General features: G+C 42.6%; 1 protein-coding gene across 2 annotated transcripts in view; it reads right to left on the reverse strand.

Moving 5' to 3' along the window:
• Nucleotides 1-775: 775 nt before the first annotated feature.
• The window catches only part of ERAP1 (endoplasmic reticulum aminopeptidase 1), a 40,571-nt gene continuing 25,769 nt past the window's right edge, over nt 776-15,577 (reverse strand). For both annotated transcript variants that reach the window (XM_081498785.1, XM_081498784.1), the window contains exons 12-19: nt 13,577-13,656; nt 12,834-13,017; nt 11,308-11,464; nt 10,464-10,648; nt 8,642-8,803; nt 8,052-8,192; nt 7,422-7,503; nt 776-3,264 (exon numbers count right to left, since the gene is read on the reverse strand). In XM_081498785.1, coding sequence (XP_081354911.1) covers nt 3,109-3,264; nt 7,422-7,503; nt 8,052-8,192; nt 8,642-8,803; nt 10,464-10,648; nt 11,308-11,464; nt 12,834-13,017; nt 13,577-13,656 — 1,147 coding nt within the window. In that variant the 3' untranslated portion in view covers nt 776-3,108. The remainder of the gene's footprint in view (nt 3,265-7,421; nt 7,504-8,051; nt 8,193-8,641; nt 8,804-10,463; nt 10,649-11,307; nt 11,465-12,833; nt 13,018-13,576; nt 13,657-15,577) is intronic.

A 15,577-nucleotide genomic window follows, 5' to 3' on the forward strand; every position in this document is an offset into this window, starting at 1 on the left:
GAGTCTTGCGCTATACAGCATGTGGCTTAATGGAAGTTGGGTTTATTACCAAGTACAAAAACAAACTTCTGCTTAAAAATAAAGAAAAAAGATCTTTTTAACATTAAAAAAAAAAATCTGTTTTTTCTCCCGCATGGCCATTTAAGAACTAGGGAGGGTCTGATATCCCACAACTTGGAATGGTTTCCCATATTTTTCTGAATGGTTGATGAACATAGCACTGATGAAATTAAATGATCAAAATCCCATCTTCATTTTCTGATAGTGAACGCAGGAAAAGATATCAGGTACACATCATAAAACTGATTTGGAATTCCTGGTTTCAGAGAGCACAGCCTTCCTTCGCATCTGTTAAAACTATTTCTTAGGACTTGGCAATTTCACTAAAAATTCGTAGTATCACTGATACTGTCTAATGGGGTAGGAGGCAAGCAAAATAACAATACTGCTTATAATGGGCATCCAATTCTATTAATACTGTCTAATAATTCTCTTTAAAAATCATGCATATGCCTGAGATTGCAAACTTCATCCACTTCAAACACTCTGTCTTCATCTCATGAGAGACAAAGGCATTATTAGTCTAAATCTGCGAAATATAAGCCAGGATTATGGTAACTTAAACAGACCTTTTCAAGGCACTAATAAGAAAAGAAACACTTTTCCTGAGGGATTTTAACTATGTGTCTATAGGTTGTACAGAGTTGTTTTAAAAAAAAAAAAAGTGAAACCTTTGACATTGACAGATGTGTTTGCAAAGATATGACTCTAGTATTACTCATTTACATGCATATATAAAGTTTTTTAAATTACATACCAAATCCAGAGATTTAAGAAATGCCTGTAAAAGTAAACATTTATTTAAGGTTCTCTGAATATGCCTTTTTGTTTATTCAAAACGTCTTCAAGACTTGGGTGTCTGTTGGTAATTAATGATGAACTGAGTAAGCTACAGGATCTAAATCAGTCCTTTTTACCCATCTAATTTGCAGTAAATAATTGCAAATATTTGCTTAGAAGTAAATAACATTTTTTATTACCAAAAAGGGTTTTGCACATTGTTGTGGTGATGCGTGTCTCTTTAGAAAACAGACTTCTCCAAAAGCAAATGAAAATAGGTTCCTCAGGTGACCAAAACCGAAAACCACTATTTCCATGTTTCATTACTCAAGTTACAAGATGCAATTAAAGGAAAATATTTTACATTAAAATCTTGGCTTTGTATGTTTTTTAGAAGAAAAACACCTAGGGAGTAGAAATTACCAGTGATTTCTGTTTTTTAGTTCTTAAACCATTAAGTCAGGCAGTATGTATGAAAATGGAATTACAAACACATTATGTCCAGAAAAGACCTTCTATTCCACAGTGTATTAGAACACATTGACATGTTTCATATCCTATTCCTTTATCTTAAGTTTTGCAATATATTAAACTCATAAAAGATTTCAACTCCAACACCATACCTGGTCTTCGCTTAGGCTGATATAAGCAAGTAGTTTCCGTTTCACAGTAGCTTACATTTAGTAGAGTCTGCAGTGCCCACTCGGAGAAGGCAATGGCATCCCACTCCAGTACTCTTGCCTGGAGAATCCCATGGATGGAGGAGCCTGGTGGGCTGCAGTCCATGGGGTCACTAGGAGTCAGAGACGACTGAGCGACTTCACTTTCACTTTTCACTTTCATGCATTGGAGAAGGAAATGGCAACCCACTCCAGTGTTCTTGCCTGGAGAATCCCAGGGACGGCGGAGCCTGGTGGGCTGCCGTCTATGGGGTCGCACAGAGTCAGACACGACTGAAGCGACTTAGCAGCAGCAGCAGCGCCTACTGGCAGTAAGTGCCAACAACAAGTTATTTAGGGATTATAAACCAGACCATCTCATCCTCTGTTGGCCCCTTCTCCTCCTCGCTTCAATCTTTCCCAGCATCAGGGTCTTTTCAAATGAGTCAGTTCTTTGACAGTTGGATGGCATCACTGACTCAATGGACATGAGTTTGCATAAACTCCGGGAACTGGTGATGGACAGGGAGGCCTGGCGTGCTGCAGTCCATGGGGTCACAGAGAGTCAGACATGACTGAGCGACTGAACTGAACTGAAACCAGACCAAATAAGAAACAGGGAGAGGAAGCATCACCTACCGAAGGATCAACAGTTCTCAGGTTCAACTTGCAATGAAAGGTTTCTCTCCTAGACCTGAAAGCACTCGGCTTTTTCAGAAGGGACACTGCTGGTCAGTGGCCTTGAGGAAATAGATGGCACAGTCTAATTAGGCTTATCTCAGGGGGGTTCTATGGAAGGTGTTTGTGGGTTTTTGTTTTGTTTTGAAACAAGAATATGAGCAGGATGTATGAAAAGCATGAGGCCAGACAGGACTAATGAAAGCCAGGCTTCTGCTTCCCCCTGCGGAGTTGAGAGGAGGAAGCATCATACTAGCGCAGAGATGCAGAAGGCTGGCGGGAAAGAGGGCCACCTCTGTGGAGCTGAGCCCTTCAGCTGGAGGCCAGCCTGAGGCTACCTGCAAAGGAGCCAGGGGAATAAAGACCTCCACCTGCTGTCTCCCCAACCCCAGCTCTGATGCCCTCTTGGGAGTTCAACCAAAGCTGGAGGACAGGGAAGCCTTGTGATGTGGCCGGACAGGTCAGCCCCTGGGCAAGCAGCAAGTGTGAGCAACGTGGGATGGAGAGGGGGGTTCTGGCTCAGTCAGCGCCCCAGGGGTTCATGGTTCAGTCGTCATCACGGTTGTGAGTCTTCCCAGGAGCCTGATGCAGCAGCGTATGAATGACAAACGCATGGGGAGCAGGGGTGTGGAGAACACGGGGCTTCAGTATACAATATAAGAATAAGGAACTTTACCTCTCCATAGTAGGGAACCCCCCAGCTGGATGTACGTTTCGGGGTCACACCTATAATGGAATACGCGGTGGCAGCAACTCCCTGAGGAAAATGTGAAGCAGCTGGTCTTCACGAGAAGGAAGGGGTGAAATGAACTGAAGGGGCAAGAAGCATCTTCGGTGGGTGCCAAGCTGGCCCATCTCCACTTTGAAAATATTCACATTCAACAAAAGTTGGGAGATGACACATCACAGGAACTAGCCAAGAGCCGAATCGTTACAGCAGGTTAAGCTGCTCATTTTGCAGCCACGCTTTGATCTTATCAAAATTCTTGTCCATCCAACGTATGTTTTCCTCGATGGTTTCGATGGTTTGTTGAACACAACGGAGCTGAGACCCATTTTCCTTCAAAGAGCTGAAGAATTCTTTTACCTAGTGGAGGAAAACTTGGGCTTTTAAAATTTTGTTTTCAAGTTACACAAATGTAAGTTCAGGCTAGTTCAAACTGAAGCCCGAATTCCAGCATTTGTCAAAATTCTACAGAGAAGGCAGGGCCAGGTGTCTGGATACGATTATGTACATAAACTTGAGCTTTGAAATGAGCTCATGCCTCATGATGTCAAGTGTTGGGTCTTTTTTTCTCTCTGCAGCTTTTTAAAATTTATTCACAGTTGCCAGATTCTAAAAGACTTCGGCGTTTACCATTTTATAATTAAGTTTTAATCTTGTGTATCTATTTTATGTGTCGTCTGTGACATAGGCACTGATGCAAACTTAACATTTTTAAACGTGTCTGAAAAAAGCAGAATGTGCAGAATCTCTTCTTTGCCAAGCCAAACAGCTTCAGCCACATAAAGTGAAGTCTTTCTCTATGGCCCTGGCCACGTATGTTATTATAGAAACACCGCAGGGAGTGGGGTTCTTAGCAAGTTATGGTGATAATACCCCAAACCTTGCCAGATTTTTTTCTCCTAATCCACAATTGATGTATTGTTCCCTCAAGATAAAATCCACACAGCATTCCCCATGGTTTTAAAGAGATAAGAGTCGCTTGGCTATCTCCTCGAAAATATCTGCTGTTGTTTCTCTGCTGGGTGTTTTATCCCCTTTAAGCTCACAGGAGGAATAGGTTGGCTTGGCAACAGCATTGACCATTGTGCTACTCTCTCTCCCCGTCAAGGGTTCTTAACCTTTACCCATAAATCTTCACAGCATTAATCCATCAATTTTTTATTTCGTAGACAGGAAGCAAGTCTCGGCCAAGATGTATTATTTATTCAGCATGGATTCCAGACAGTTAATTCCTTAAAAATCCATGTCATAATATCATAAGTTTGGGGAGAGGAGGCGGGGAAGAATAGGCTTTTGAAAGATCAAATTCCAATTTTAAATGATTCAGGGTTGCTTTAAAATTAAATCTCAGAACTTTTCAGTGAGCTGAAGGCATGTCCTCCCGCTATAACAACCTAGAGAACACCCTGCTTCACTGTCCTGCCTTAAACTGTAGCTCAACCTACTGTTTTTCTATCAGAATTCAAGATTAATTAATATGCTATTTAAAAAATCACTCTGGACAAAATCCTGCAATAAACCATCAAGGAAAAGAATATGAAAAAAAAAAAATATGTGGCTGAGTCACTTTGCTATGCAAGAAAAATTAACATTGTAAATCAACTATACTTCAATAAAATGTAAAAAATAAAAAAAATCACTCTGGGCACTGTTCAGTCAAACCCCATCAACGGTTTTACTAATTGGTCAAATTAATTAGTCCTAAAGAAGCTTAACACGATAGTACTAAAATATACCTACAAGAGCTCTAACATAGCCCGTTGTTAACCCCTGCCCTTCAACTTTTCCGGACTCAAATTTATCACTCCTGTCTTCATCTGCCTTGGGAAATTCAGCATCTCAGCTGAGGACATGGATGAATCACTCTTGCCTCCTTGAGAACATTTTCTGTGCAATAAGCAGCCTGATATACGGGTAGAGAAAATGATTAACTTCTCCAGGAGTCAGATTCCTCGTCTAACACTGCAGAGCGTTGGTGAGGACGCTGTTGTGTAATATGGGTGAAGTGCAGAACCTAAAGCCCAGAGGGTGTACCAGGGACTCGGCCGCATCCGTTTCTTCATGAAGATTGACTCTGATACTTACTCATTCCTCTGGCTTAATTACTGCTCAAGACACTGAGGATGAGACCATAGTCAGGCAAGCACCCTATCCTCATGGAGCTTACAGTCTGCCACAAGAAGTGACCTGGGGTGACTGCACCGCGGTGGAGAAAATAAGCCCAGGCCACGACAGCAACTGGGGAAGGGATGGCCTGCCTTTGACAAAGTGGTCTGTAGAGGTGGTGACACTCGAGCTCGGGCCTCTGCAGAATAAAACGAACCTTTGCAGTCTAACGCTGGGGAAGGAGCAAGCCAGGAAGAAGGGACAAGTGCAGAGGCTTCAAGCCGGGAGAAACACCCGGCGGGGCCCAGGGGCAGAAGGAGACAGAGTGGCTGGGACGGTGAACACAGAAGTGTGCGGGAATGAGCCGGAGAGGTGGACAGGGCCTGGGTCATCGTGGACTCATCCACACGGGAAGAAGAGGTTTGAGATGTCAAGAGCAACGGGCAAGAGTTCCAAGAAAGGGTCAGTCCGCCACGGGTTGGTTTTCAGTTTTCAGGATGGAACACGGTTTGGTGCTGGCCAAGTGGCCGGAGGAAGGCCAGTCAGGAGGTTATCACTGTAGACCCAGGCGAGAGATGAGAAAGGCTCGGCCGCGCCAAGAGCAGAGAAGTGCACAGAGAGGATGGACGAGCCGGAAGCAGAGCCAACAGGACTCAGGAGGAACTGGAGGCGAGGGGGAGGAAGGGCTCGGGGTGGTGCCTGCAGTTTAAATGTCTGCCGGACACTTTCCATTCTGACAGGATGTCAGGCTCTTCCATTCACATGTCCTGACTCAGGGGTTTTGTACCTGATGCTTCCTCTGCACAAAACACTCTCCTCCTAGATGTCTCCATTTCCGTCTGCACCTGCTCACACATGCACTCGTCATCCCAGAGAACACAGCACCATCCCTTACCAGGTCACTCTCTCTCCTTCCCCTGCCTTATTCATCTTCCGGGCATATAATGACCTGCCATGGGCTGATGTGTCCCCGACTGTCTGATTCTCCCAGTAGAATATAAGCTCTGTGAGGGCAGGGACTTTGTCTATCCTGTTTCATCACTGTAGCCCTGACACCTAAAACCATAACTGCTGGAGAGTAAGAATGAAATACATCTTGAATGAATTAATGAGAAAATAAATGAACGAACCATCGATAAATGAAATCTTTTGTTGCTGCACACCTGGTCACAGCCCCTGGCTGGTCCGGCAGTCATCACACAGAGTATCTCTGCCATAGACCTCACTAGAATTCAAGCTTGAATTATTGTGTGCAAGTTCATTTTACAAGCCTGGGTGAGACTACTGAAAAACTGGAGAAATAAGGGTTGTCACATTTCTTTTTCATTTTTCAAAGCAGTCTCTATCAAGCTAGATCATGGAACCACACAATTGAACCATTCCTAGAAAAGTTAATATTAGGCTCTCGGCTTTTATCTAAATGCAACATTTTTAAAGCCATGTAAAATGTGTTCTACAACTTTACTATAGAGAACATGGTTAGGGAAGAGCCAGGCTTCCCAGTGGGTAAAGAATCTGCCTGCAATGCAGGCATTGCAGGAGCTGAGGGTTCGATCCCTGGGTTGGGATGATCCCCTGGAGAACGGCGTGGCAACCCACTCTGGTATTCTTGCCTGGAGAATCCCACGGACAGAGGAGCCTACAGTCCATAGGGTCGCAAAGAGTCGGACACAACTGAAGCGACTGAGCACACACATGCACCACAACAAAATGACCCATTCAGACTGAAAAGTTTGCTTTTGTGGAAAACTTGCATGTTCCATGGGTCTCTCTTGCCTGACAATAACTCATACTGTTTTCTCATCTTTCCGTGGCTGCTAGGAAGCTGTGATAAATTTAGGGTACAATTGCAATAAATTGTCCTCAGCATAAATCCCTCAATTACCTCTTTCTGCACATTATGCAGCTTTTTGTTAACATTCTTTTATATACAGACCTTACAAGTGGCCTAAAATTCTTTCTGAAAGTAGATGGTACATCAAGTGAGTAATGGGAAACCATGAGCTTGAGTAGTGGAGAACCTAGTTTCCAGACCAGCCTCTTTCAAAATAACTAGATGATCACTTCAGTCACTTATACCTCCAATAATTACTTTTAACATCCTAAACAGGGATTAGATGTATAAAGTAATTTTTTAAACCCTAAAATTTTCAGTGGCAGAGCTAAGACTTCTAAACATCTTTGGGGAGAGGCACAGCTTTCAATTATTTGTAACTGATTTTTTGCTAAAATCAAAATCACCATACTGAACAAAACATACATCCAGAAAGAACATGCAGTCAGTGACAAAATTCATTTCTAATTCAGCAAGCCCTTCAAATATTTTGCTGACCCCCTATTTATTAGATAACCTACTAGCTAACTGTCACTTAGGTTTAAAAAGAAAGCTTTTTATTTTATTTTTTTTTTACCTCTTCGAGCCGTGCTCTTGTTGAGAACTGATTTGTTGTTCCCGTTACCATGTAGGCTATGGAATTTGAGCCAAGGTCAAACCTAGAAATAGAAATTGTCAAAATGCATTATGAAGTATTTGCTCATTCCATATGTACTTTTAAGTGCCTCAACATATGTTATAGCAATCAACCAAACACTAGTTAGGCATGAAAAAGATAAGACATGATCCTTTGCTCCAAGGGGCTAAGATCTAGTTGTAAAAATAAACACACCAGCCACTGACTAAAAGATAAAGTACCCAAAAGAAAATGACACAAGTAATAAGTGCTACTTACAAGGGCAGCTGCAATGAGCAGAAGTACTAAATAGAAAACGTGGATTGCACTGTGCAGAAGAAGGCTTCGTATAGGTCCCGGGGTACAGGAAGAGATCATTCCATGTGGCATGAAAAATTTGACCACCCAGATCCACTAGTTAGCACTGAATTAGAGTTTCATATTTTCTAAGGATATTTTGGGTACCTCTACCTCCTATCTTCAGTCAAAAGAATCCCTTTAGATAACCCCTGTTATCTGACAAACTCAGCTAAAACACAGCGAGGTTCAGGAATTTTTCCCAGTCACAGCACAGTTTTTGGCACGACTTACTTTTGCACAAGTTTGTTCCAGTTTTCCCTCAGAAACTGCCAGGCCAATTGATATCCCACTGGGTTTCTGCCAATAGCTCTAAGAATATCTGGAAACTCTTGAGTTTTTATTACATCTCCCTTCAAACTTTGATCTAGTAGCCTAGAGTGATTAAGAGATGTGTTAGCAATGAAGAGACCCTGAAAAAGTTCTGAACTTTTTAATACAATGATTTGTGAAAGAAAAAAAGCTGATCTAGGTTATAAAAGAGGCCTGAGAAACTCACTATAGCTACATAATAAAAACTAACATTTATATTTACAACACCCCTTCTCATATAGTCTCTCTTTTTGCTCACAAGTGGCTAAATCAGTATACCAAGTATATATTTCTAAATGTGTTAATGATACACAAATACATACTCCTCAAAATATTTTTCCTAACACTTGCTGCTCCCTAATTATTTACCATGCACATTAGATGTGTGCCCTCCTGCATAAATGTTCCCAGCAGAAAACGCAGTTCCTGGCCAAGAGAACAAAAATAGATGCCAGAAGGATCTGCGCTCATTTAATTCCTCTTGGCTACATGAACATGAATGAAGTACTCACCACTGAAGCTTTTCTTTATTTTGGCTGATACAGAGAGCAAATTCAATTTGGTTTTTCTCGGTACTGGACAATGACGACTGGTATTTACTATAAAGAAAATCCCATCCTTCGAGGGTCTGGGCCCCCACAGCAAACACTGCCAAGGTCACATCGTTGGGCAGGCTGTGGAAAAGAACCCACCAGGGGCGAGGCTGAGATGAAGGAAACGTGTTTGCATGCAGGAGACTTACTTATTATGAAATGATAAACCGGCTCCACAATCAGAGACGTGTGCTTGGAAATATAAACAAAAATAACCTCTTTCCTTCAGTAACATTTTAGGAAAGAGGCAAGAAAGAGTAACCGAAATTAGGTTTTAAGTAGCTTTCTCAAAACTATACTGTGAAATGCCACTTCTTTAAATACATCTGTTTCTAACATACTTGAATGATGCCAAGTGACTCAATAGGTAGTCGCTTTTCAAGACAGAAGGAAAAAAATTCAAAGTAGACTTAAGATGAAGTCCATGAACAAAAGTCAGGAATCCAATAGGACCACTGTTTGTAGGCACTTATTTAAATGGAAGTACGTATATTATTAACTTAGTGTTTGCTGCATGGGATTTAAGCCCCAAATGTAAAAGGACTTGATCCCTGCCCTGTATCCCTCTGTGTCCCCTCCCCACCCATCGGGAGCTTGAGAGGCCTGAGAAAGCTACTATGGGAGGCACGGCCGCTGTTCCTGTCTAGCACGGCTGTCTCAGTTCTAATGAGGTTTTGTATCCTTGTGTGGGTATGTGCGTTCAGTCAAGTCTGACTTTGCCAGGCTCCTCTGTCCATGGGATTATCTTGGCAAGAATACTGTAACAGGTTGCCATTTTCTACTCCAGGGGATCTTCCCAACCCAGGGATCAAATCTGTGTCTCTTGCATCTCCTGCACTGGCAGGCAGGTTCTTTACCACTAGAGCCACCTGAGAAGCCACCTTCATATCCTTGAAGTGAAGTCAAAGTTGCTCAGTCGTGTCCGACTCTTTGCCACCCCATGTCACTCGTGTGAGAGTCGTGTCTCTCTCTGCCACACAGTCCATGGAATTCTCCAGGACAGAATACTGCAGTGGGTAGCCTTTCCCTTCTCCAGGGGATCTTCCCAACCCAGGGATCGAACCCAGGTCTCCCGCATTGCAGGTGGATTCTTCACCAGCTGAGCCACCAGGGAAGACCAAGAATATGGGAGTGGGTAGCCTATCCCTTCTCCAGCGGATCTTCCTGACCCCAATAGAACCGGGGTCTCCTGCATCCAGGTGGATTATTTACCGACTGAGCTATCAGGGAAACCCAAAAGAAAAGCTTATCTGGGGCCAAGTGAAAGTCACTCAGTTGTGTCCCGACTCTTTGTGACTCCATGGACTATACAGTTCATGGAACTCTCCAGGCCAGAATCCTGGAACGGGTAGCCTTTCCCTTAGCTCCAGGGAATCTTCCCAACACAGGGATCGAACCCCAGTCTCCCACATTGCAGGTGGATTCTTTACCAGCTGAGCCACAAGGGAAGCACTTTTGTGTCCTTGGCTGTACCAAAAAATCCCAGTAAATATTCTAATCCCATTCTAACTGTTCAGATATTTGACTTTTGTGCACAGAAGTCTCCTCTTAGCATTTCTTCAAGCAGAAAGTTGAGAGGGGCATAGATAAATCTAAAAGAAAAAAAAAAAAAATTTTCCCCAAAGAGCACCAGAAGAGTCTTATCTATACTTGTTTTTTCCCCCCAACATTGAGTCATGATGATGGAAAACAGGAAAGATACCCCTTACATGAACAAACTAGTTGCTCAATAAAAACAGACCTCAGGTTTCCATCGGCTTCCTGCCACTGTCTGAAATAGCCTTCTGCCTTCTGCACACAGGGCGGGTACTTGCGCACACAGGCGAGGAGCAGCAGCTGACTCCGCAGCATTAGCTCCGAGACGGAGCCCTCATCCGTCCACGTCTGCTTGTCAATGAGGTCCCTCAGCAGCCTGATGAGAAAGGCCTGTGGGAAAGCCACACCCGTCACCAGTCACCTCGTGGTTTAGAGACTTCAGCACACCCTGGGGTAACGGGGATTGTTTCTTAAAGCCTAGTCCAACTCAGGATTTTCAAAACCATGTAGTTCAGTTTCTATTTAATTATAAAAGGGGTCACAAGCAAGAAGCGATGAATGATTCGAGTGTTTCCCTAACCATTGTATAAACATATACTTAATCTACTTAAAATCAGGACGAACTGCCACTTTCAAAACACACTAAGAGACAGTCGATGTGACATTTTGAGAGCAAATTATACAACAAGACTTCATGACATTTTGCCAAAAGTAACAACTGTGTGCCTCCTGCTTAAGCACCTGAGTCCCAGAAAATCTTAACAGCAACCATCACAATACAGAAGGAAAATGACACAAAGAATTAGCCACACGAGGGAATGACAAACCCGTGAAACTTACCAACAGGATCCAACAGTGCCATGCCTGCTTTTAGTGCCAAAATAAAGCCAAAATCTTCACGGGTCAACTCAGATATGGAGATAATTGCGATTTTCTTTAAAATATATCAAGACGTGTATAAAATATACACCACAGTAAGAAATCTTTTCCACACCCACACCAAAGCAAACCAGTTATCTAAATCTATTCAATTTGTTCCAGCCTTTTACCTTGAATTGAGTTTCCACTTCATTCATATCTCTCTTCTCCATTAACTTATACATTGGTATCAGCTCATTCAAACCTTGAAACACTGGCATGATTTCAGTTTCACGCTTCAGGTACAAGGTTAAATCCAAGGCTTTTTCAATTGACAGCTTTCCAACGCTGATCAAGAGACACCAGGGTTAGCAGTTTGAAAGAAAAATCCAGGAAATCAACTATTTGCTTCAAAAGTTATTTTAACAAGCTTCCAGCAAAATATTCAGTCAGATATAGACAACTCCTTATAGATAATGACCTGTAGACTAACAGCTTTCCTGTCACATATAGCACATGGCATGTGTTGCACTGTGAAGGAACTTTCTCGAATAGCAGAGCTAGGGTCCACCAGCTCTGCTTGCTGTGGTTAAGACACCATGGCGGCAGGCCAGCATCTGTCCCTCTAGGAAGCATCGAACCCTGCTGAACCGCCAGAGTGAAATGGGAACTGTGATCAAAGCTCCCTCAGGAAGCTTCACCAAAGTGCCACTCAGTCACCAGCTCGAGTCCCTGGAGTAACATCCTCGTCTCCGTTTCAAAAAGACATTGAATATAGATTTAAAAAATTCATCACTACCATGAGAGTTGGTCTTAAAAGCCTCAGTGGTAGGGTACGCACTCACGTAAGTAAACACAGTGATTTAAGCAGCGGTGTGCTGTGGAGGGGAAGATACTCAGGCAGGCAGAAACGGCTTCCTAAGGAACCCCTATCTTTATCCCCCACTGCTTTCTGTCACCTCGAGAGGCCCCCAGAAGGAAGAACTCAACATTTTAGAGCAGAGAGACATGGAGCTGAGAATTACAGTATTCTCTCCCCCTTGGGGGATTCCTCTTAGACGTCACTTCTACCTAAAGAGTGGAGAAGTTTGAGTTTTAGGCATGGGGGAAGATTTCCTGAGAAGCCAATGCCACGGGGCAAAAAAAAGTGAACATTATCCTCACCCACTCAAAGGTCATTTGGCTGGACCATGTTCTGTGAGCTACATGCCATAAAGATGCTGTGATGTTCAGGCATCCGGTTTGGGTAGCGTGGGGATGGGAGGGGAACTGCTCTCCTTTAGTCCAAGAGATGTAATGACGACAACTTGGGTCTGGGCGACCTTGGTCTTCTAAGAAGCCTTCACCCGGCAGGGAGAAACCTGATCTGTTACATACAGCAAGGCCAGGAAAAGCTGCAGGGATAGGCTTTAAGGGCCAGGCAAGGGGCTTCTCCAGGAAGTTGGTCTCCTGCTTTTCTACACTTCTGCCTTCATCTGATCCAAGTTGTTAATGAAAAAGATTAAAACACCGATTCCTTTCTTTACCTAGGTCCTCAGCAGACACAGATAAGAGGTTAATCCTGAGGCTAAAAGCAACCCTGAATTGTTGGGAGAACTTGGGAGAAAACATCCTTCAACTTCTTATTAACAAATCAATCGTTTTCATCTTTAGCAATCAAGGATTTGAATGATAACAGCAGCTTTCAGGAATAAACCAAGAGGGGGGCTTGCATTACCTGACAAGCTGAAATGCATTGTTAATGAGACTGGCCCGATCGTTACTGCTGATTGCCGTGTGTGTTCCTTTTAAAAGGCCAGTCAAAGAGTCCCATCCATCATCCTCATAATGCACAATGTAGTAGCCATTCATTCCGACATTAAATTTGATCCATTCCACCTCTTCCGGGAGCATGAGCACATCTAGAGCAAATAAAGTAAATCACAGCTCCGTTTTCTCTCTTGACTGGAAAAGCTTTTCTGATCAGAGACTGGACAAGGAAACTAAAGCCAGGTTTAATACTCAACAATTTTAATACTGAAATGAGCTTCATATTGAACGCACTGCTTTTAGAAACCAGAAAACAGCATCCCAATAGACAAAAGCCAATACTAGTTTAAGACATGAATTTTGTGAGGTTTATAGACTTATGAGAAGAATGCTGCCGTGTCTCAAGCCACATGTATGATAGAGCCCGTCAGCGTTAAAGTCGGGGGCGATTTTCCCAAGTGTCTCTCCTCCTCAGCATTATATAACTCAACTGTTTTATTCCCTACCTGGCAAGATATTGGCCTTCTTTTTTGCAACCGGACAGTATTTTCAAACCTATATTCTTTACTAGAAATTGAAAGTCAGGGATCTGCTGAAGATGATCGTTTTTGTTTTAACCAAGATAAATACCCAAGAAAACGGATTATCTAAATCCTATACATTTAAACAGTTCCTTCTTGAAGTAAGCTAGTTAGGTCCACAATAAATTACCTGTCCTTGTCTTCAGCAAAAAGCGTTGGACTGCGTCTGATTTGCTGGTGATGAATGTCAGTGGGACATGCCACAGGGACCTAAGAGAAAGGCAGACAAACAGTTCACTTGCTGATTCAATGCAAGCAGTTCCTAAATCACTTACCAAGTGCCAGGCACTGGCTTGTTTAAAGAAAGAGGGTACCCGAAACAGCTAGAGTTAAGAGCTCAAAACATCCCCAGCCCATTTCCAGCTTTGTGGGAGCTGCCAGTTCGGGTTCGATTTGTTCTTCTTGGACTCCTTGAATAGAGCTAGGAATCTGGCCTCAATGGAGCCCTGATAGTCTCACAGGGATCTCAGGGGGTGTGACTGTAAAAGTGAGACCACTAGAAGTCGCAGAAGTTGACAGCCTGTGCCCTCTACTAAATCATATACTCAGAAGAGCACAGCATCACTTCTGTGGAATTCCTGCCAACGATGCACAAGCTGAATCTGACTGTGAAAATAAAAAATCAGCAGAAAACCCAAATTAAAGGACATTCTTTAAAATAGCTATCCTCTACTCTTCAAAAATATCAAGGTCAAGAAAGACAGACTGAGGAACTGGTTCAGAAATCAAAGAACTAAAGAGATGTGACAAGTAATACAATCTGATCTTATATTAAATCCTGAACCAGGTTTTTTTTTTTTTTCTTTTGCTATAAAGACATGATTGGGACCACTGAGTAAAATTGAATAAGGTTGATATATTTGATAATATTGTATCAAGTTCATTTCAAAATTTTGATAAAGGTTCTATGATTATATAAATCAATTTTCTTCTTTTTAGGAAATACTACTTATGACAAATAGATGGGTAAATAGTGGAAACAGTGACCAATTTTATTTTCTTGGGCTACAGACAGTGACTGCAGCCAGGAAATTTAAAAGACGCTTGCTCCTTGGAAGAAAAGCTATGACAAACCTAGACAGCATATCAAAAAGCAGAGACATCCCTTTCCTAACAAAGATCCGGTAGTGAAAGCTATGATTTTTCCAGTAGTCATGTACAGATATGAGAGTTGAACCATAAAGAAGGCTGAGTGCCGAAGAATTGATGCTTTTGAACTGTGGTGTTGGAGGAGACTTCTGAGAGTCCCTTGGACAGCAAGGGAATCAAACCAGTCAATCCTAAAGGAAATCAACCCAGAATATTCATTGGAAGGACTGATGCTGAAGCTGGAGCTCCAATAATTTGGCCACCTGATGCAAAGAGCCGATTCACTGGAAAAGACCCTGATGCTGGGAAAGATTGAAGGCAGGAGGAGAAGGGGGCAGCAGAGGATGAGATGGTTGGATGGCATCACTGACTCAACGGACATGAGTTTAGCAAACTCCAGTAGACAGTGAGGGCCAGGGAAGCCTGGCGTGCTGCAGTTTATGGGGTCACAGGGTTAGACACGACTTAGCAACTGAACAACACACTGAAGTATTTCAGAGCGAAGAGGAACCATGTCTCCAACTTACTCTCAAACACTTAAAAATATATGTTTGCCATATATACAGAGGGAAATAAAGATCATAGTTTTTGGAATTGTTTGATATGTTAGGTTATATGTAGACATATAAAATAAATGTGGTGAAGAGTTAACACATATCTGGGCCAAGAATATACAGGAATTCTTTGCTCTCCTTATAACTTCTCCAGAGGTCTGAAATCATTTCAAAAAAAAAAAATTTACATAGTGTCCATCCAGCGTCAGTCAAGTTGCAGTGTCTCATTTCCAGCGATGTCCTCCATAGCGTTAAGCTGACAAACATGTTTGGGGATCCAAATGAGACTGGCAAAGAAGAGAATCAAGTCTCTTGCATTTCCCGGAAATCCCCTAAATGTCTATGTCCTTAGCTCCAACCCTACTGACAGGCATTGCTGTAATTTAGTGGCAAATGCTTCAAGCTGACTTCAGGAACTGAAAATGACCATCATGTCTAACCACAAAGCATGAGAATGTTTAAGTAAGTATATATCATCTTTATCCTTT

Source organism: Giraffa tippelskirchi, chromosome 6, assembly GCF_054371585.1.
Source record: "Giraffa tippelskirchi isolate mGirTip1 chromosome 6, T2T-mGirTip1v1.2.pri, whole genome shotgun sequence".
Taxonomy (NCBI): Eukaryota; Metazoa; Chordata; class Mammalia; order Artiodactyla; family Giraffidae; genus Giraffa; species Giraffa tippelskirchi.